At 34.8% G+C, this 22,078-nt stretch overlaps 2 protein-coding genes across 4 annotated transcripts in view; one reads left to right on the top strand and one right to left on the bottom strand.

The window, feature by feature from the left end:
- Positions 1–13,930, top strand: part of LOC126710605 (protein TIC236, chloroplastic) — a 51,516-nt gene extending 37,586 nt beyond the window's left edge. Inside the window, exons 14-24 of one of the 2 annotated variants that reach the window (XM_050411154.1) lie at positions 2,718–2,840; positions 3,858–4,133; positions 5,493–5,558; positions 5,745–5,876; positions 7,033–7,854; positions 8,028–8,308; positions 8,641–8,897; positions 10,851–11,089; positions 11,215–11,406; positions 12,618–12,908; positions 13,534–13,930. In XM_050411154.1, the coding sequence (XP_050267111.1) occupies positions 2,718–2,840; positions 3,858–4,133; positions 5,493–5,558; positions 5,745–5,876; positions 7,033–7,854; positions 8,028–8,308; positions 8,641–8,897; positions 10,851–11,089; positions 11,215–11,406; positions 12,618–12,908; positions 13,534–13,680 (2,826 nt within the window). In that variant the 3' untranslated portion in view covers positions 13,681–13,930. The remainder of the gene's footprint in view (positions 1–2,717; positions 2,841–3,857; positions 4,134–5,492; positions 5,559–5,744; positions 5,877–7,032; positions 7,855–8,027; positions 8,309–8,640; positions 8,898–10,850; positions 11,090–11,214; positions 11,407–12,617; positions 12,909–13,533) is intronic. The other variant, XM_050411155.1, reaches the window with a different exon arrangement.
- A 1,894-nt stretch (positions 13,931–15,824) lies between these two features.
- LOC126710606 (psbP domain-containing protein 5, chloroplastic) lies at positions 15,825–21,016 on the bottom strand. 2 transcript variants are annotated; one of them, XM_050411157.1, is made up of 11 exons: positions 20,788–21,016; positions 20,481–20,647; positions 20,088–20,196; positions 19,413–19,462; positions 19,166–19,233; positions 18,985–19,062; positions 18,376–18,435; positions 18,136–18,195; positions 17,991–18,045; positions 17,464–17,513; positions 15,825–16,083 (listed from the first exon to the last, which is right to left on the bottom strand). In XM_050411157.1, exons 1-11 carry the CDS (start codon positions 20,862–20,864, stop codon positions 15,985–15,987), a joined length of 873 nt encoding a protein of 290 aa, XP_050267114.1. In that variant the 5' UTR covers positions 20,865–21,016; the 3' UTR covers positions 15,825–15,984. The 2 variants fall into 2 exon arrangements, with proteins under 2 accessions (XP_050267114.1, XP_050267113.1); XM_050411156.1 differs by having other exon boundaries at positions 18,985–19,083; positions 20,788–21,015.
- Positions 21,017–22,078: the final 1,062 nt, after the last annotated feature.

Below are 22,078 nucleotides of genomic sequence, written 5' to 3'. Positions count from 1 at the left end.
TTTATATGTTTCAGATTTTTGGGACAAATTGGGTCATGCCGGGCTCTGTGGAAAGCTTGGTGTATTGTTGGAGTTTTTGGCTGGGAAAATTTAATTCAGATATATGGAATATGGTTCCTGGCTGTTTGATGTGGATTGTTTGGATGGAAAGAAATCGGTGCTCTTTTGAGGATACCGAAAAATCCTTGGTTCAATTACAAGCTCTTTGCCAGAAGACTTTATTTGATTGGTCTAGGTGTTGGGGCTTTTCGGAATGCCCCACTATCTTAGAGTTTATTTCTTCTCTTAGTATTGCTCTTTAAGTTTTTTCTTATTCTTTGTTGTTGTTTGTTTGTTTGTTGCTTTTCCTTGTGTTCACCATCATGAACACCTTGTATTGGCTTTCTTCTGTTTTTTAGTTTGTTTTATTAATATTCTTATTACCTATAAAAAAAAAACATCAAAACTAGACCACAATTCTTGAATCTTTGTAGATTTAATCTTCCTTTTCCTTGAGCTCTTCCTTGTCTTCATCACCCTCTTAACTTTGGTCAATTTTTAAGTCAGTCCTCTAATTTACTCCCACCTCCCCCCCCTTGCGCATGCGCGCGTCGTCCCAATTCACTCCTTTAACTTCATCTGTTTTCAATTTAGTCATTCTATCTACTTTTATCTAAATTTTGCCATTAAAGCTCATAAAATGACACAATTTTTTATTTTTGAAACACTTTTTTTTTTTTTTTTGTTTCAATTTTACCCCTACTCTTTTTTTCTTCTTTTTCTCCCTAGACACCCCCTAGCTCTTCCTTTACTTTGCTCCTCCACCCGTCCCTTTTCCTCTGCCCTCCCTCTGTAGATCTCTCTTTTTTTTTTTTTTTTTTTTTTTTCCTTTTTGAAACTCAATGGATCCAAAGTCAAGAAGCTTGAGGTTGAGATTGGCGGGGAAGCAAAACTTTGGGATGGTGGAGATCGGCGGAAGAGCAAAGATTTTTTTTTTTTTTTTTTTTTGGGGGGGGGTGGGGGGTGTGCTAGCCGAATTGGCCAGAGCTGATGAACTTGGCAATAGTGGTGACAACGGAGGGCAAAAGTCTAAAGAGATTCTGTGAGAAGCTTTATCGAAGAAGCTAGGTAAAAATTGGGCATAGTCAATCAAGCATTGCTTGAGAAGTGGCTGTGGAGATTCTCGCAAGAAAATAATCACTTATGGAAAAGATTGGTGAGGGTGAGGAAGAGGGATGTTAGGTCTCAAATCTAGTTTGTACAACACATGGGATGGAGTCTGGAAGGCCATTAGAGGAGGGTGGGATTCATTAAGTTGATTTGTTGGCTTTAAAATGGGAGAGGTGGAAGAGTTAGATTTTGGCACAGGCATGATGTTTGGTGCACTAATAATAACTTGGCATCCTTTTTTGCTAATCTATTTCAGCTTTCAGTTAATAAAGATGCTTGAGTAAACTAGTGCATAGAGTTGACTAATGGAGGGGTTCAGGGAATCAAGTTTTTGTGAGGCTTGCTCAGATCTGGGAATTGGAATCTATTACTATTTTTTTTTTAAGGTGCTGTATTCTACCTGGATTAGTGTGGGCTGTGAGGGTCAGGTCCTTGGGAAATTAAGCAAAGATGGGTGCTTTGGCGTTTGTTTGTATTTTGAGGCTTTAAGAAGGAGTGGTGTTTCTGACCCTTGTAAGACAATATAAAGTTTAAAGGCTCCTTTGAGGCTGGCTTTCTTTTTATGGACAGTTTGGAAAGATATTCACAATAGACAATCTTGTAAATTGAGGTATGTTTATTGTGAATCAATGTGCTATGTGCAAAGAGAATTGGTAGAAAATTGTTCGTCTGTTATTGCATTGCCTGATGGTGAGGGAATTATGGACTTTTATATTTGAGGTGTTTGGTGTGAAATGTGTGATGCCTAAATAAGTTAGAGTGTTTCAATGCTGGCGTGGAAGACCTAAATACAGTTTGGAATGTAGCTACATTGTGATATGGGAGATATGGAGAGACAGGGATAGGTGGATTTTTACAGGAAAAGAGGTGGGTGTTGAGAGGGTGAAATCCAAGTTTGTTGGGACTCATTTTACTTGGTTTTCCTTGGATGGGGGCAGACCTTTGGTTTTATGTGATTCATGGACTCATTGTATTGTATACTTGATTTGAAGGGTTTGGTATGGGTATGCAGCTGATATAATTCATATTACTCTTATTGTACCCTATGTAATTTTTGTTTTTACTACAATTGACATAAAAAAAAAAAATCTTGTTTGCGACATAGTTTTTAATCATAACTCCCTGGTAATTATAGGGAAAATATAACTGAAAAAGCTCTCTTGAACCATTTTTTCTTTCTTATTCCTGGAATTTCAAATTTTTATTCACTTTTTTTATGCATTCTCTGGATTTTTTTTTTAATGCAATCTCTGGCAATTATGTCAATGGTGATATGCTGTTTCTTCTTTCCATGCTATTATATTTATATGTAAAAATTTGAAAAGAAAATCTGCCTTTTGTTATTCACTGGAATCTTAATCTGACTGAAGCTTCATGATGATTAGTTTTTAGATGTCAGTAGTAATCTTTTTTCCTGATTTCTAGCGTTTCTCTTATACACTTCCTGTGTACTTGGATTCTCATTTTTCTGTTTTAATGAAATTTTCTGTTATTCATAAAAAAAGGTTGTCAGTAGCAATTTAAATTTGAGATTGTTACTCATCCTGTAGCTGGTTCTATACTTTCAGGCAGAAATTCAGCTTAACCTTCAGAAGAGAAGAGGTCATGGAGTTTTATCTGTGCTTCAGCCAAAATTCAGTGGTGTGCTAGGTGAAGCCCTAGATGTGGCTGCCAGATGGAGTGGGGATGTTGTGAGTACTTACGCTATAGTTTTTACCTTGAATCTATCCTTTTGGCAGGTTCATTGGTTGAGAAATTTAAAACGATCATCTCAGGTGTTTCCTATTATGAGCTTAATTAGTTGCTATCACCAGTGACGATGGTGATAGCAATAATATATCATATAATATATCATCACTATTATTGTACTGTAATAAGGTTGACATAATGTTGGCTCACTTCATAATAGCTTCAGCTTCTTCTCCACCAACTATTTTTATGTAAAGTTATTGAATATCATACTTTATAGGATTTGCCTTAATTGTCTTAAACTCTTCCTTCCAAATGCCAATATGATTATATAGAGGAAGATACAAAAGAGAAATTGTGACAGCAGTGAAACAGGATATCAAAATTTGAGATATCTGGTACTAAAAAAAAAAAAAAAAAAAAGAGATCCATCTGTTTTCCAATCTCTAATCCCTGGAAGTAACAGAAGTAAAAGGAGGCTGTTGTTCAAACAGTTGATATCAAAGATCTATCTAATCTCAATTCTTAAACTACAAAAGTAGGCCTAGATTGCATTGGTCAGTATTGTTTGTGGTAGTAATTGTGTTGGTCGGTACTATTTACATTCTACCACATTTGTACCTGAGTCTTCCAAACAGAACACATGCTCTACCTCCTACGTGTTTTTATTTTTTATGTTTTTAGCTCTTTTGATATCTTAAATGCTTTTCCACCCATTATTTTCAAAATTATTTTAGATTATATTGCTAAAATATTGGTAAATCTGTTTATTGTCAATTTTCAAAAGCTTATTTTTCCAAAAATAATATTGTTGTTATTGTTTTCTAATTTTTAGGATATGAGAATTATTCCTCAGATCACTTTATAAAAATTTTCTGAAACAAAGTTATGGCTATATGTTGCTGCAAAATAATTATATTATTTTCATTTGTTATGAGCTTCAGTATCTATGTCAGTAATTTTATTTTTACAATTACAGCATTATGAATGAAATGTTTGATGTTGTACTTGTTGAATAGATCACTGTTGAGAAAACTGTTCTGGAACTAAGCAGTAGCCGTTATGAGCTTCAAGGTGAATATGTCTTGCCTGGTACCCGAGATCGAAGCCCTGCTGGCAAAGAAAGGGGTGGCTTGCTTAAAAGGGCAATGGCTGGGAATCTGGGTAGTGTCATATCTTCTATGGGAAGGTGGAGAATGAGACTTGAAGTTCCTAGAGCTGAGGTTGCTGAGATGCTTCCACTTGCCAGACTTCTTTCTCGAAGCACAGATCCTGCTGTTCATTCCAGATCAAAGGTTGTTTTCCACTTAAATTTGTTGGAGATGAATGTAGATCATAAAAATAATCTGGGTGTAGTTTAGTAGCATATGGTTGCTTGAAATTGACTTTAACTCTCTAGGATCGGAAGTTAGCTTTAGCACAAAATTGATATGGGTAATATTACCAAGCAAGGATGAGTACTGTTATTCTCCATCACATTGGTCTATTACAAATTCCCCTACTCTGCAGCATTGTCCCTCGGGAGAATATGTGGAAGCATCAAATGAATAGATCATTCACACTTCTGTAACTTAGTAAAATCTGTGTTTAGTTTGCTATAGCATTGTGTTTCAGATTGTTAGAATTATGGTTAAGTAATTAAAATTCACTATTTACTGATAGTTTTAGCTTTTGGGACAATTGGTAATTTAACATGGTATCAAAGCAGGAGATCTTAAGTTAATCATTGTCTTCACTCTACCTCTCATTTAAAATGTTAAATTCCTATATGTTGGGTCCCCACTTATTAAGAGAAAGTTTAGGCCCACATGTGAGGGGGAGTATTGGAATTATGGTTAAGTGATTAAAATTCACAATTTCTTAACATTTTAAACTTTTGAGACAGTCGGTAATTTAACACAGGTGACCATGTTGTACTGTACAGATGAGCTGTGTCTGCACATTGGGATGGATTATGAAAATTGTTTTCTGTTTCTTTTTTACATTACTCAACTCAACTAAGTCTTGATCCCTATTAATGTGTAAGCTTGAAATTTTTATTTTATTTTATTTTTATCTCTTTCCTTTTGTCCTTTCTTTGTTTTTCAGCTTAATAAAAAATTAGGGGAAAGAAGATATATATATATATATATATATGTATGTATGTAATTATAATATGTACATTCTGAGTGTGTTAGGTTGTAGTTATTTTAGGAAGGATGGAAAAGAGTGGGAAAAAAGGGGAGAGAAAGGAGTATTTTCGCATGTTTGGTAGGAGAGAAAAGAGGATGGAAAATGGGGTGGGGTTTTATTCTTTCCTAGCCCACTAAACTTACAAATTGAGAGGAAAATATGGGTGAGACAGACAATGACTATTTTGCCCTTCATTTGAAAAAAAAAAAAAAATTTGTTTCTTATATAATTGGAATATAATAGTAAATTGCTTCAAATAACTATTTCTTTCCTCCCATTTTTCTTCCCTACCAAATAAAGGAAAGATACACTAAGTTTCCGTCCTCTCACTATTTAATCCTTCCTACCAAACACATAGGACCATACTTCCACTTATTCATCATTCACTGAGATATTTGTAGTTTTGCTTGCTATAAATAATAATTCTTTAGTATTATAAAGAGAAGAGAATACTGATTATGCATGTCTATGACTGAATGCAGGATCTCTTTCTTCAGAGTTTGCAGTCAGTGGGATTATATACTGACACTGTTAATCAATTGCTTGAGGTACTCTGTTGATCAAAAACCATATGTTCATTTATTATCAAAAGCTACAATATTTTATGCCTCTGACTTGGTGCTCCAGGATCTAATTTGTTCCTTTACCTTCTTATTGGTAATAAGATGAACCGCATTGAAGGTGCCTGAGGCTCAAAGTGTTTTGTTATTTTAAGGGCTGTATTAATATTTCAGGTTATACGGGGGCATTACACTTCTTCAAATGAAGTTATTCTTGAAGACTTAAGTCTTCCAGGTTTAGCAGAACTTAAAGGTCGCTGGCATGGCTCTCTTGATGCAAGTGGTGGAGGCAATGGGGACACAATGGTAGATATCTTTAGCTCCTTGCATACCATAGCCATAGACGTATTTGTTGAAAGAGGCCAATGGTTAAATGTGGATTACTATACTGACAAAAATACATTACCATATAGACCATTGGATGTTGGGTTGCATAAAAACTTGTGCTTGGAATAATGAGTTTCTTTTGTACACTTCTCATTTTGCAGCCACCAAAAATGTTACTCATTAATACACTTATCTAACTTGAAGGAAAAAATAATTATTTGATTTGCAAACATGTTGATGTAGGACAAGATATGGGGTTTAATTTTTATCGTTTGTTAGTTTTTGAATTTTTATTCAATTGTCATTATTTTAGTATTTAGGATTTTATTTCCTTGATTTTAGGTGTGTATTTAAGGATTTCCTAGTAAAATTAGGGTCTTATTATGGTAGGGTATCAATTAGGATCAATTGGAAAATTTTTATTTGGAATTAAGTTTTCTGAAGCATTTAAATAGGTCTGCAATATGTAAAACGAAAATTAGACTTCAAAATATCAATAATATTTTCCAAAGAGGTTTTCTCTATTTTTTTGGTGGATTCCAGGTTTTCCTTGTGGATTCAAGGAACCCTTTATGAATTTAACGGTTTCATTAAGCTAGAACAAGATCAAGCCCCTTACTACATTTCCGTTCTGCGTCACGTCTTAAAATTCACCCTTTTTTTTTGGTAATTTACCTTATGAAATCAGATTTTTGAATATTAAATGTATAGGTATTATGACTCTTACTTTTTCCTTCTACCTTGCATTTTGATTCGACGAATGTGTGAGATTGTGTACCTGTTTGTTTGTGTGTTTGTGTGTTTGTGCATGTGTCTCTGCAATCCATGATTTACATGTCTGAAGTTTACCATTCTACCATATACATACTTGCATTTTGAGTATTAGATTTTTATGTATCTTTGATATGAAAAAGTTCTTTTAAGTTCTAAGGTGGCCTCTTGGATCTCTAAGGCTCCTTTGGGGATTATTTTCATGTATTTTTTTACACTTTGGAGCACCATTGAAAAAAGGTTTCTATGAGGATTTATATTTTTTGGTTAAGATAATTTTCATTTCATCACTGCCATTAATGTTTTCTGGACTTTGCTTCCAATTTTGTCTTCTGATAATTGGCTCTCTTGTTTTCATTCTCAGGCAGAATTTGACTTTCACGGGGAGGATTGGGAGTGGGGTACCTATAAAACTCAGCGTGTTTTGGCAGGTGGTGCATACAGCAATGATGATGGTTTGCGCCTGGACAGAATTTTCATTCAGAAGGATAATGCCACAATCCATGCTGATGGAACTTTGTTAGGGCCTAAAACCAATCTTCATTTTGCTGTTCTAAATTTTCCTGTTAGTCTAGTCCCCACATTGGTTCAGGTCATTGAATCCTCAGCTACTGATGCTGTTCATTCTTTGCGGCAATTGATAGCACCAATTAGGGGTATATTGCACATGGAAGGAGATCTTAGAGGGAGTCTTGCAAAACCAGAATGTGATGTGCAAGTCAGGCTCCTTGATGGTGCCATTGGGGGCATTGATTTGGGACGAGCTGAAATTGTTGCTTCCCTAACCTCAACCAGTCGTTTTCTATTCAATGCAAAATTGGAACCTATCATTCAAAATGGTCATGTGCACATTCAAGGAAGTGTCCCTGTTTCTTTCCAAAATAATATATTACTAGAAGAAGATATTGAAACAGATAAAAGTGGATCAGCTTGGATCCCTGGTTGGTCAAAAGAGAAGGGTACAGGGTCTGCTGATGAAGCCAGTGAAAAGAAAGTTTCTAGAGATAGAAATGAAGAAGGTTGGGATACTCAATTGACAGAAAGCCTTAAAGGTTTAAACTGGAACATTTTAGATGTAGGAGAGGTTAGAGTTGATGCGGATATTAAAGATGGGGGCATGATGTTGTTAACAGCTTTGTCTCCTTATGCTAACTGGCTTCATGGCAATGCTGAAATTATGCTCCAGGTGGGCCAAGTAAAAAATATTCTGCATTGGCTCATTTATATATATATATATATATATATAAGCTCATACTTGCAATAATTTTTTTTTTTTTTTTTTTGAGGTAAAATTGCAATTTAAAGTGATTAGTTAGAGTCTGCTTACCTAACATTTGGGTACATGTTTAAAATAAATAGGTCCGAGGTACAGCTGAACAGCCGGTGCTCGATGGATCTGCATCATTCCACAGGGCGTCTATATCTTCGCCAGTTCTCCGAGAACCACTGACAAACTTTGGTGGCACGGTTCATGTAAAATCCAATAGGTTATGCATCACTTCACTGGAGAGTAGAGTGAGCAGAAGGGGAAAGCTGTTTGTGAAAGGGAATCTGCCCCTCAGAACCAGTGAAGCATCCCTTGGGGATAAAATTGAATTGAAATGTGAAGTTCTGGAAGTACTCGCAAAGAATATTTTAAGGTTTGTAACTATAACTTCTAATGTAAAGATCTTAACTAGACATATGCTCTACCTCATAGTAACTAAAGTTTGGGTATATATGTGCGTGGCTATATGCTTTACATGGTAGAATATTCTAACATGTTTTACATTTTATGATAGTGTATTGGTTTTTGTTTTGTTACTATTGAAAATAGAAATAAGATATCTATCCTCTTTTAAAGTTGTTTTTTTCCCCCTTTGAGCTTATAATTCACAATTTTTTTTTTTTTTTAATTTTTTACTTTTGATTTCTTAATAACTGCTTTCTCTGTTCATCTTGCCCATACAGAACTAACATCTTCTAAAATCAGTGGCCAGGTTGACACTCAGATGCAAATAGCTGGTTCTATATTGCAACCAAACATTTCTGGGAATATTAAATTGAGCCACGGAGAAGCATATCTACCACATGACAAGGGTAGTGGAGCTGCTCATTTTAATAGATTGGGATCAAGTCAGTCCCAGCTTACTAGTAGTGGCATCAATCATGCAGTTGCTTCGAGATATGTTTCGCGGTTTTTCAGTTCAGAACCTGCTACTGCATGGACCAAATTCTCCCCACCCACAGGTGATGCATTAGTGTTTCATAAGTTCCTTTTTGATATGTAAACCTTTTACATCAATGGTATTGCAATAAATGCAGTAAGATGAGAGTTGGCTTGATCACATGGATTTAATTTTTGTTTCCATGGGGCACTGAACCATTACTCAAGGTTTAGCTTGAAGCATTTTCTCTTGTTGAAAAATGATTTTTAACAAAAAACTGGCCTCTCAAAGCTTTTTTTCTTTTTTTTTTGTTTGGGAGGTGGGGGGGGTTCGTATCTCAATCAAGTTTTTGGAAAGAGTTAATTATCTTTTGTAAAGCACCCTGCACGGTACTTATCCATTATATTTGTTTACAAATACCTGGTTTCCCCCTTATTATCTATTCAAACTAGATTGGAAAAAAAAATGATATATCCAATAGTTTTTTCATATTGAAATTGGCTACTGATAGGAATTATCAAGTTCAATTGAAATGTGGGAAGCTAATATTTAAAAGGTACTAGAGATAAACTTATATATAAATGAATTATTGTGTGCTCTTTCATATTTTTATACTCAGTTCCAGTATGTAATGGTTTGGATCAATGTTGTTTCCAAGAATTTTGAATTAATATTGTAAGAATTATAGTTAAATGATTAAATTCACAATTTCCTAACGGCTTCAACTTTTAGGACAATTAGTAATTTGTCATAGTATTAGAGCAAGAGGTCTTGAGTTCAATCTTTCTCACCACTTTACCTCCTATTTAAAATGTTAAAAATCTCTTGTGTTGGGCCACTTATTAAGAGTGAGTCTAGACCCACATGTGAGGGGGAGTGTAAGAATTATGGTTAAATGATTAAATTCACTATTTCCTAGTTGCTTAAGTGATGTAGGAGGTGGTCAGAAGACAAATCAATAATATTTTATTTGATTTTATGTATCAAGGGCAATTTTGTAATTTCCAAATATTTTGGGATGGGCTATGCTTACTGTCCATGGGGTCTTACTTTAGTTTTATTTTAAGCTTGGTTATTTAGTTGGGATCAGTAGTAGTAAAACCCTAAGGAGTCCAAGTCCAAGTCTGATTAGGGTTTTAAGAAATCCTAGTTCAACTAAGGTTAGGTATTATGGTCTGTTTGGATACCGTTTATTTTGTTGAAAACTAAAAACTAAAAACTGAAAACAATAAAAAAAGTAATAAAAAAGTTATTGTTCACCAAATGGTTACGGTAGATATGCCTATTTGCATCGTTCATGTCCCATTTTAAAAAAAAAAAAAGGGCCCGAAACGCGTTTTGACACAAAACATGGACGCAATAATCGGTACCCAAACAGTACCTTAGTGTTTTATTTAGAGAGTTGTAATACTTTCTATTGAGTTAATTAATGTTTTCAGAATTTAAAAGCTATGAAGCTTTCTTTTAGGATTTGTGTTATGCAACCTTCTCCGAGGTGTGATGTCAAGGAACCCTAGGTGTGATGCTTAGGAAGTCTAGGTGTGATTCCTAGAATTTATCTATATTCTTTAATTTTTTCACGGTTAATGTTCACATCACTGTTCCCAGCAACCCAATCTTGATTTTCACATTTGTTTTCATTCCCAAACCCTATTAATCCTTGTCCCCTTTGGAAACCCTATAATCCCTATTATTTTCTAGCCTATTCCCCACCAAAACCTAACCCTAATTCTTCAAAACCCAAGCTATACCAGATCTGCCCTGGGTGTTCTAAATCAGATTTTTTTTGTTCCCCCTTGTCCTACATCATTAAACTTTTAGAACAATCGGTAATTATCAAATATTATTGTATTAGAGGTTAAATTGGTGGGTTTAAGATAAAAATAGCAGTAGGGTTCAGATTTACATGGATGCATTTGAGAAGTTCTGGTTATTAATTCTATGGGTTTTAAATGAAAACATAAAACCATAATCAGCATTTATGTTGTTATCTTGCAAATTTTATTTTGTTTACATTGTTTTTGCACCTTGACAGTTAAATCAGCTGAAGTTGGAAAGGAAATAGAGCAAGTAGACATCAAACCTAATGTAGACATCCGCCTCAGTGATTTGAAGCTTGTTCTGGGACCAGAATTGAGGATAGTTTATCCTTTGATTCTTAATTTTGCTGTTAGTGGAGAGCTTGAGCTAAATGGCCTGGCACATCCCAAATGGATAAAACCTAAGGGCATTCTAACGTTTGAAAATGGTGATGTGAATCTTGTGGCAACTCAGGTGAGTCCCATGTTTCTTGACTTTGTAGTGCAAACATTCTTGTACAGTGCTTGTTAATCTTAGTTTTTAATTGGCTGGCTTTTTGCTTTTCATTGAGAATGTGGAGTTGACCTTTACAACTTCAGGTGAGGCTTAAGCGAGAGCATCTGAATGTAGCCAAATTTGAGCCTGAGTATGGTCTAGATCCAATGCTAGATTTAGCTTTGGTTGGATCTGAGTGGCAATTCAGAATTCAAAGTCGAGCCAGCAAATGGCAGGAAAAACTTGTGGTGACCTCAACACGTTCTGTGGAACAGGATAGCTTATCACCTACTGAGGTAACATCCAATACTCTGGTTGGGTCTGAATTTGTGGTTCTCTCTTATTTATGTTAAACAGTTCGTCCTGTCTAGAGCCTTAACCCCATCAATTACTTTCATGCAACATTAAAGATTGACCTGTTTCAAAATAATGGTTAAATAATTAAATTCACAATTTTCATAGCTTAAACTTTTGGGACAAGTAATAATTTATCATGGTTTCAAAGTAAGTGATCTTGAGTTTGAATCTTGTCTTTACTCTACCTTCCATAAAAAAAAATTTAAAAAAATACCATGTGTTGGGCTCCACTTATTAAGTCTATGCCCACACGTGGGGGAGTGTAAAAATAAGAGTAATGCTACAGACACAAAATTTCATAATATTTTTCATAACAGTTGAGTAGGCAAGTTTTTACTAGTTTTTATCTGGACCCACTACTAGTTCGTAAGAATAATAGTTAAATAATGTAATTCACAGTTTCCTAATAACTCAAGTTTTTGGGACTAATGGTAATTTGTCAACCTATAGAGTTTTCTATGCAGTACAAGAACACAATTCTTCAAATGATGAAAAACACGATTCAACAAATGTTGTAAATTTTATCTTTGAATATCTAAAGGGTTATGAGCTGATGATCAACAGTACTCAAGTAGAAAAGAAAAAGAAAAAGAGGCAATAGCTATCAAAAAAACAAAGAAAAAGAAAATAAAAGATCAAAAGGCTTTTCATAATTTTGTTAATATACATAATTGCCAACGAGAAATTTAATTATTATAATTTACAACTTTATGTTGATAATACCGCCAATCTAGAAATTCAATTAGGATAATTGAACCTTCCTGAACTGTACATTTCTCGGTACGTCACATTCATGCATTTACAAAATCACAGGAACAAATCAAAGATCAAATTATACACTGCTTCCAAACTTATTATCAAACCAGGTTTTCAAATTTTTCCTGTGTTTGGAAAGCTTGCCTCAGGGATGCAGAATTGTACATAAATTTGTTGCAGCATGTGCGTGAATTTTTATCTATGCAATTGGAGCATTTTCCTTAGAGTTTGTTTTGTTGTTACGTGTCATTTCAGCATGCTATGAAGTATTTTGGGCTGGTAGAAGTCTCTTTGGTTGAATCTACCTCCAACTTGATCATGAATTTAATTAATAGTTGCATTTGCAAAAACCAGATTGAAATGATGTCCTAGACTTAAGGTGATTTGATCTCAGTTGCTTTTTCATCCACAGGCTGCTAGAGTCTTTGAGAGTCAATTGGCAGAGTCCATCCTGGAAGGTGATGGTCAGCTTGCATTCAAAAAGCTTGCAACTGCAACACTTGAAACATTAATGCCAAGAATTGAAGGGAAGGGCGAATTTGGCCAGGCTAGGTGGAGGCTAGTATATGCGCCACAGATCCCTAGCTTGCTCTCTGTTGATCCTACAGTTGATCCTTTCAAATCTCTGGCCAACAATATTTCATTTGGTACTGAGGTTGAATTTCAGTTAGGGAAACGCCTTCAGGTTATCTTGAAACTCTTTACACTGCATTCAAATTTTAATATTTTGATACTGATATGTCTAATCAATATTTTAGTGAAAAGGTGAATCACTAGAGTTGGATCACTGATAAATAGGGGAAAAAATTATAGAACTTTTAGATTATCATATGGACAAGTAAGCCCTTCTTTTCTCTTCATACCATTGTAGGACTAACGACAATGGCCACCACTTTAACATTTGGACTGAATAGTTTTATCCTAAACCTCAATGCCCATTTTTTTTTTTTGGGTGTTTATATATATCATATATATATATATATATATAGGGGCTGTTGGAACAGCTCAAAGAATGAAGAATGTGCTGTTTTGGTGTTAATTTTCTCTTTGATTAATTTTGATTGTTAAGTTACACACGAATTCAATAAGTCTTGAATCCACTACACACAGAGTCTTAACCCACTACCTCGCCCTCCCCTGTAACTTAAGAGGGGAGAAGGTCCCAGTCGAGTTAGAGCTCATTGGCTCATTGGCAATTCTCGTTGATTAATGTTGAGAAGAGACAAATTTTGTTATTATTTTCCTTGAATGGTTTATTTATCATCTAATGCACCCATTCTTACCTTTTCCTCTATTTATTTTCTTCATAGGCTTCCATTATTAGGCAGATGAAAGACTCAGAGATGGCAATGCAGTGGACCTTGATCTACCAGCTTACAAGCCGCTTGCGGGTGCTCCTACAATCTGCTCCATCCAAACGCCTTCTCTTTGAATATTCTGCGACATCACAAGATTAACCAACTGGCCATGTTCTGCCAACTAAAATTTTGGTACACCACATATCTCCCCTCAAGTTGTGATCAGCATTGGTCATCTGTAACATATTTAGTATTTGGCCCTTCCTACATTAATTACACCCTTCTCCCCCTAAATGAGATAAGAGAAGGTTTGCATTTTTTGAAATGTAAAGTTATTGTGAATAGATATTATTCTTTGCAAAAAAAAAAAAAAAAAGAAAAAAGAAAAAGAAAAGCGAGATTGTTCATATTTTTGGCATCCTTCCTTGCACATAGTTCAATATTAATGAAAAGAAAAATTTGCATGATTTCATTTTTTCTAAATGAATATCAACAATAAAATTTACTTTTTGTATTAGCTTTGACCCGGTTATAGCAATAAATTGCATTTCATCTATTTGTGTGATTCAAATACACATCCAATACTAGGGACGTTGGGGTGGTGCATATTGAAAAATTAAAGAAATTTTTGCAATTAATTGATGATATGTTCGGCCTCCCCTTCAAAACCTATGACCCACGCTTGTTGTGAAAAAAGGGGAAGGGAGGACGACTCCCGTAGGATTGAATAATTTCACACATCTGAGTGCATGCCCTCAACTAGAAACCATGTGAACAATTTCATGCTTCCATGGATTCAACTTAATTTTCCTGTTTGCAAATGTTTTCTACCGTAGTCCAATTTGTGAACAAGGGACCTCCAGCTTGTGGCCCAAACGCATAGATTATTGAACAAGCCGTAAATGCTCATGTGATAGATTTGCCTTTTAAAACCTTTTTCATAATGTTTGCAACAAGCTTAGTTTTTGGTTTTGACTTTTGATCTATTAGGATCTCCATTTGGTTTTGAATTAGAGAGGAACTCTTGTACAATCTAAATTTATTCTTAAGAATCTAAAATGAAAATTTTGGTTTTAAGGATCTAAAGATGTACATGATTCTTATGAGAAAAAAAAGGAAACTAAAAAGAATGCTCAAATTCAGTCCAAGGGAATGGAAGCAATGTTAGTAATCTTTTGTGATTTTTTTTTTTCGCTGCTCATCAAGGGAATGTAGCCTGTAGGTTAGAAGAGAAAGTTGAGCATCTTAGACTAGATCATGGACAAAAACGTAAAAAGCAACATATTCGGACTTAGTATCCGTTTGGATGTTGCTGAAACATGGTGCGTCTGTGTTTTACACAGTGGGACCCACACTACAGTGCCCACGAAATAAACGCAACAACTTCGGCTGAAAGGCATAAAAATAGAAACTTGAAACGGTGTTTCAATAAAACATTGCATGCGTGTACTATTTCAATAAAACTAAGCATGTACTGTTCCTTTTCTTTTCATTATTTTTTTTGGAAGGACTCGTTTTTCGTGTTCATGTTCTTGAAACCCAACCCCATCAAAACAGAAGATCAAAACAGTGAAACCAAAACCAAGATAGAAGCCACCAATCTGAGATTAAACCAATCAAATCCATATGAAAAAAAATCAAAACCGATCAACCCATCAAACCCATATGAAACTAAAACCAAATCAAACGGATCTACCCAGCAAACACAAATGAAACCCATCACCAATCTCAACCTCACCCAGCACCACCGACTTCCCATATCAAACCCATCAAACCCACTGCCGATCAACCCATCAAACCCACCGCCGAACAACCCATCCACCACCACCAACTTCCCATATCAAACCCATCAAACCCACTGCCATTCAACCCATCAAACCCACCGCCGATCAACCCATCCACCACCACCAACTTCCCATATCAAACCCATCAAACCCACTGCCGATCAACCCATCAAACCAATCGCTGATCAACCCATCCACCACCACCGAGTTCTCAAATCAGGAAACTAAAACATTAGTTCTTCATAAGACCAAACTCCATGGGAGAAAGAGAGAGGATGCTCCACCTCGTGCATATCGAAGAGAGAGAGAGAGAGAGAATGGTTTAGGTCGAGAGACCATGCTCCCCATCTCTTCTTTCAATTAGTGTTGGGAACTCCTTCACACTAGGTCTCCAAGACCTAGATGACATTTCACTTCTCAATGCTGAAAAAGCTAATGATTTTTTTTTTTCAAATTTTTATGTGGCTACTGGGAAGGGAGTGAAATAAATAAAAAATTAAAAAAAATGCGCTACAGTAGTTTTAGCCTCAAAAAATCAGCTGGCATTTAAAATTATTTGCTACAATGTTTTCAGTTTAAAAGTTTCTTTATAAAAGAATAACACTTGATTGTCAAAATTTTTGGTTTTTGCCCTATTATTAAGAATAAATTAAAGACAAAAAAAGAAAAATAAAATGGTTCACCAAAATCTCCATGGATCCTTATATGGAGGGACATAGTATTCTGTGGGAGGAATGAGGCGAAAAGAAGCCACGGTTTTCTCCAAGAAAGGCCCCATCTGCAACACACAAAAGCCAGTTTAAGCTCAGATAGATAATAGACCTCGTCTCAGTATTAAAATTTATCTTTTAATAAATAAAGATTAAATCAGCGAGATAGGGTATTTGAATCTCACGCAAACATGAACTAACTACTAATGGTTCTTTATGCGTTCTAAACAGACTCGTTTCAATTGATATGCAAATCAAAATGGTGTAATACCAATCATCTAAGGTGTAAATAGTAGTACCCCTCAGACCTTGCAAACACAAACTAACCTAAATCCCATTACACTCAAATAAAACACTAAACACCGATTAACAAACTTACAAATGAGACTCAGAATTCTAGAGCCCCAATACTCAACAATAACAAACCCTCAGCTCACAAACGTGGGTAACTTTCAATCCCAAAAGAATCACAAAACTATTCTTAAAGAAACCTTATTCAAGTTTTTCTAAGAAACTTCTCCTTTTTTATGTGAGGACTTTTGGGTTAAAGTCACTAAACTCTTTGGAGTACTGTTTATATAGAAGGCATTTTCTAACATTCCTATTAGCTATACTATTACGGTTTGTAATTGCTATTGCAAAGTAGCTTCATAAATGCGATTTTATCTAGGTATTAGCGGTATGCTCATGCTATGCACAGTAAATATATAAAAAATATCTTGCATATATTTTTGAAGTTGCTCACCAAAAATTGGTAATTAAAAAAAAAAAAACGGCTTAAGTCATGTGATGAAGTGTCTTTCTCATTGTGAGCTACAGGACTAAAGTGAACATAAAACACTGTATATTTATCAAAAGCAAAAAATGTTCTTCATGTGTCACTAACATAAGATGAGAGCTCAACTCTCCCTTAGATTATGTTTTCATTTTCATAATAAACATGAAGAAAGCATAGCGTGTAAGACTGAATCTTTGTCATATTTTAATATGTATGATATGATAATAAAAAAAATGTAATTTGACACTTAAAAAAAAAAAAAAAAATTTGCAACATGTGGCAAAACCTTAAACTCATTTGACCAGAGGATTTAGTTTTCATGAGAGCTCCACCCTCCCTTAGATTATGTTTCCATTTCATTATTTTGTTTGGATTATGTTATGAAGAAAAAAAGAAAGAAGCCCTTATATAACGTTGCAATACATGGAGCAGCCCCAAGCCCTCTTGACCAGAGGCTTCAGTTTTCAATAAATGTATTTAGATTATTGATCTACTGGGATTTATATAAACATCATTTCACAAGTAAAATAGATAGGAATTGTAATGCTAGCAAAGTGTGTTTAGGAAAGAAAATGAAAAGGCTAACAACGTGTGTGTTACGTGGTGAGTGTGTGTTTGTGTGTTTGTGTGTGTGTGTGTGTGTGAGAGAGAGAGAGAGAGAGAGGGATACCTTGTCCCACTGCTTGTTAAGGGTTGAAGCATTTAGAGAGTACAAGTAACCTGCAGTTAAGTTTTGTCAAGTCATATGAAAAATCTTGAAGTGCAAGAATTATAATCACAAGCATAAACTGAAATCCCTGGACTAGAGCAAGTATTCATCTACAATGAACAAATTAGCTTAACCATGGAATCTAACAAATAATCACAGTACAGTAGACATAAGCTCAAATTTTCCTATTGTAGTTTGCCCCCACCAATTTGAAATTGAATATGAGTAAGCTCACAAATGACTGAAGCGTTTCTTTCTCTTCCCCCCCACCCTACCTCCCCCCCCCCCCCCCCCCCCTCTCCACTACCCCACAAAAAAAAATGTACCTCAATGCTTCAAGCACTCGATATATGTATTTCAAAAAATCTTCAAGAACAGGATTAACCAAGACAGTAACACATAATTGGAAAAGGCATGACTGAGTGTTTTTAACATTCTTATACTTGCACAACAAAGAATAGTAGAACTGAGAAATAATTGGGCCATACCATCTCGTTCGGCTGTTGAAGCAACATAGTGTCGATAAAGGTTTGATCCTTGAGCCTGCACATTTTAATGGAAGCATTGATGACACTACAACAGCATATTCATATCTTTGCAATGAAAATTGCTACCGAAGAAATAAACACTTACAGTTTTTGTAGGTGATTTGCGAACAAGGTATTCATAAAACCAGTATGGCTCCCCATCAATCTAGAAAAAGTAATTTAGATCAAGTTCTACATACACATTAAGACACACGACACATATGAGTGTGTGAGATGTATGCATATGCATCCAAGTACATAGAAATGAAATTTATGATGACGATTTTGGCTGTGTAAATTAGGTCAATTTTGGGACACTAAAGTTATATAAATTTTGAGAGCTTACTTCACTAGAATGTGCATCAAGAACTGAACTCTCAGCCATGCGCTGACTTGAGGTGACTCTCTGCAAAATATAGTATCAAGTTAGTTCAAAGTATTATTGACTTCCATCAAGTCAAGCTTCTGGAAGGAAGGGAATCCAACAAGAGACGACAATGATCACAGCAGATGTAGCTCTATGATGGACCATGTCTACTATTGCTTCATCAAACCTCTTATTTGTAACCAGTATAAATATATAGACCTCATGAATTTCACTTCATAACAATGAAAAGGCTATATAGCTTTTCCTTTGCTGTCTTAAAACATTTAAATATGCATGCACATACTTCTAGGGCCATTGTCAATTAGCATAGAGAGCTTTTTGAGGTTGGCCGGTAAGAACTTAGATTTCCCCTCTAAGGTTTGTAATCCAACTTAAGTCTCAGGATGAAATCTAAGACATTAAATGGGTGAAAATTCTGAAGTTGCCTAATAAAACTTCAAGTCTTTTAGTACATTGCTTATGCTCTCCTCTTTATAAAAGTTCTTCTTAAACAGAGTGCTAGCCCCACCAAAATGCATTTCCTTAACATGAAGGGCAAGATCGTATGAGACAGGCAGGTTCAATTACCAAGGCAGACTTGTCAGACAAAACAGAATCAGCAACATCTTTCGCAATCCATGTCTTCTTGTCCTTTGTCTTTAGAAACTGTGAATTCGGGGGACCTATCTGAATCAAAGCACATAAACTAACCTTGAAAAATATCCGAAAATGATTTAACTAGAAAGTACATGGTTGTATCAAAAGTTACCGAGACAGATATGATGAGGTTATCGATAATGTCAACACGCTCTGATACAATGCGTAGGCGTGCATCGGCTGTATGACATTCAAAAAAAACATCTGGTTAGTATTAAATATGTGAGCAGACTGCATTGCTTCGTGTTTTTCATAGATTTTTATAAAAAAAAGTTCCTGAGCGATATGCCAAAAACCAGGACTGTTGTAGAGAAGTAGCATCAATAATCCAATTGCAAAGAAAAGTTAGCTGAACTTACGGGACAGTGGTGCAGCCGACGAGTAGCGTTCTGGTTTCCTAGATTCCACCCTTTAAATATATGAAAAGAGTCAGGTTTCCTACAATTTAAGGACGCACAAAAAAAATAAAGAATTACCAAAAAAGGAAGAAGAAGAAGAAGAGAAGTAACTGCCAAGAGCCTTGTAGCTTAGCTGACACTTTCTAATGTTTCCAACGGAGACATTTAGGGTTCAAATCCCCCCACCTCCAACCATGGAATTATCAAATAAAAAAAGAGAAGTAGCCTGCTTTTACATAAATTATTTCAAGAATCAAGACATTTTAATTTTGGGAAAGACTATCCTAGAGGTTCTGAACAGAAAAATCCCAATTGTAAACAAAGAAAAAATTGATTGCTTTGGTGAATTTAAAGTATATGGTTTTGAAAATGTTTTAAGAAATATAGAAACGGTTATATATTTTAAATGGTTTGAATATGAGACGAACTTGTGAAAATTTTCATATCTAGAATCCGATCTTCTCTAATCTATATAGCATTGAAAAAGACGTGTTGCAACACATCCTTAGATGCTTAGGAACAATTAGCTAATTCATAATGAAAATATTTTCCAGCATCAAAAAAACAAATTGCATGATTTTCCCATCTGTTTTAAATGAAAAGCCTTCAAAAATTTTATTTATGCAGAAGACCTACCATTTGAAGAGGAACTTCTTGGATGGCAACTCCACTGGGTACAAATAAGAATAGGAATTTATTTCATCAACTAGTGGAGCCATTTTCAACTCTTCCCCGGCAAGAGAACCTGCAAGAGAGGCTTAGTTAAATGAATTTTAAATTCATTTAAACTCTTTGAAATTTTGACAAATGAACATAATTTAGAATGTACAGAAGAAGAAATGAATAAAAAATCAATTTCCAAAGTCATTCCTATATAAGAATATCCACCCATTTGCCCATCGAAACTCTAATATCCCTCTAATGTTTTTGTTTTTTCAAAGTGTACAAAGAATCTAAAATAAAAGCAAACACAGCCTAGCTTTAACCAAAAAAAAAGAAAAAGAAAAAAGGTGAACAGGTGCAAATTACCTAAAGTTGGAAAGATTAAAGAGAATGAGGAAGATAGGCCGAAGAGCACCAAATCCCTTCTGCAAAACCCATTTTGGGAAGTGGGTTCTGAAGTAGCAAATGCACATGGTTGGAATTTGTCACGTATTCTACATTTCTTGTGCTTTAGCATAGTTCTGGTCAGGTCTCTGATTGCCAACAAACAACACAGCATTAGACCCAAAAAAAAAAAAAAAATTCTTGGAGAGGGAAAGACATGCATGCATAAACAAATTCACACATACATATATACCAAAAAAAGAGAAACTCAGAGAGAGAGAGAGAGAACCTGGAGCAGAGGTTGTGTTTAACAAGAAAAGGGTGGGTGGGTGTGGAGAGAGAAGGAGAGGGAGAGAGAAGAAGCATTGTTACTTTCTGGTAGTTCTTCTTCTGGTGTCTTTACTAACTCTTTGAGCTCCTCAGCTGCTCATCCACTTGGATTTTGTACTGGAACCCAACTACATACACACAATCTCTAAAACTATGCTACTTCTGTGCTTTGAGAAGTGAGAAGATACATTAATAGATATGGTTTGGTTTGGATTTATCATCCGCAGTTTGTAACGTAGGATTAAACTGACCAATAAAATGCTGCCATGTCATGTCAGTCGAAAGTTCCAAGACTCGTCATCTTTTCTCTAACTCTAAGAACGAATATTTACCCGGGTAAACCAACGACGCTATAGGCATTAGTAACGGTTAAACCCATTCTAGATAAAGATAATCCAAACCGGAAACATTTGTGACCCAGTGGCCAAACCGGAGCAAATGCTTTTCTTTTTCTTTTTCTTTTTTATTTATTTATATAAAGAAGTGTAATATTTTAGAAGACTATTTCAATCTTTTTTTTTTTTTTTTTTACTCTATACAAACTTATTAGTGATCTTCGAGTTTACAATATATTTTTCAACTTCATTAAATTTTAAACTCACCATCCTTTGTCTCGAAGGAACTAGAACAAATACTTGTATAATATCTACGTGACCAACAAATTAGTAATTAGTAAAATCCTAGTAATAATACTAACAATAATAAAGAATATCAAGAGCTTTGCACTTTAATTGGCACCTTCTAATATTCTTAACGGATGCATAAAATATAAATTGTCCACCCTATCATAACAATAAAATTAAAAAAATCTATTAAAAAATAAAAACACTAATAAAAAAACAAAAATAAATAAATGGTACTTTTTTATGAACAAATAAATGGTTTTGTTAATGGTGTCCTTAAGGCATTTGTTAATGAAATATTTTTAAAAAAAAATTGATACTGCTTTTATGGAAAATATAAAAAAAATGTCAAAAAAATTAATCTATACTACTATTTAAGGGGTTTCCCTTGTTGGATGCTTCATTTATGTGGTTCAAAAATACATCTTCACTCTACATTTAAAAAAAGACAAAACTTAAGGACAATCTGATAAAAATATATGTTTAACTCTCACATAAAACTACTCATTTTCAAAGTCCTATATTTTAGCCTCTTCTATATCTCCCATTTTTAATATTGAAATTTAAGTTCTCTTCCTTTTTCTTTTTTCTTATTTCCAAAATGAAAAGGCTGCACAGGTATCATCA

The sequence above is a fragment of the Quercus robur genome, chromosome 12, assembly GCF_932294415.1.
Source record: "Quercus robur chromosome 12, dhQueRobu3.1, whole genome shotgun sequence".
NCBI lineage: Eukaryota > Viridiplantae > Streptophyta > Magnoliopsida > Fagales > Fagaceae > Quercus > Quercus robur.
This window is presented reverse-complemented; position numbering and strand designations above follow the sequence as displayed.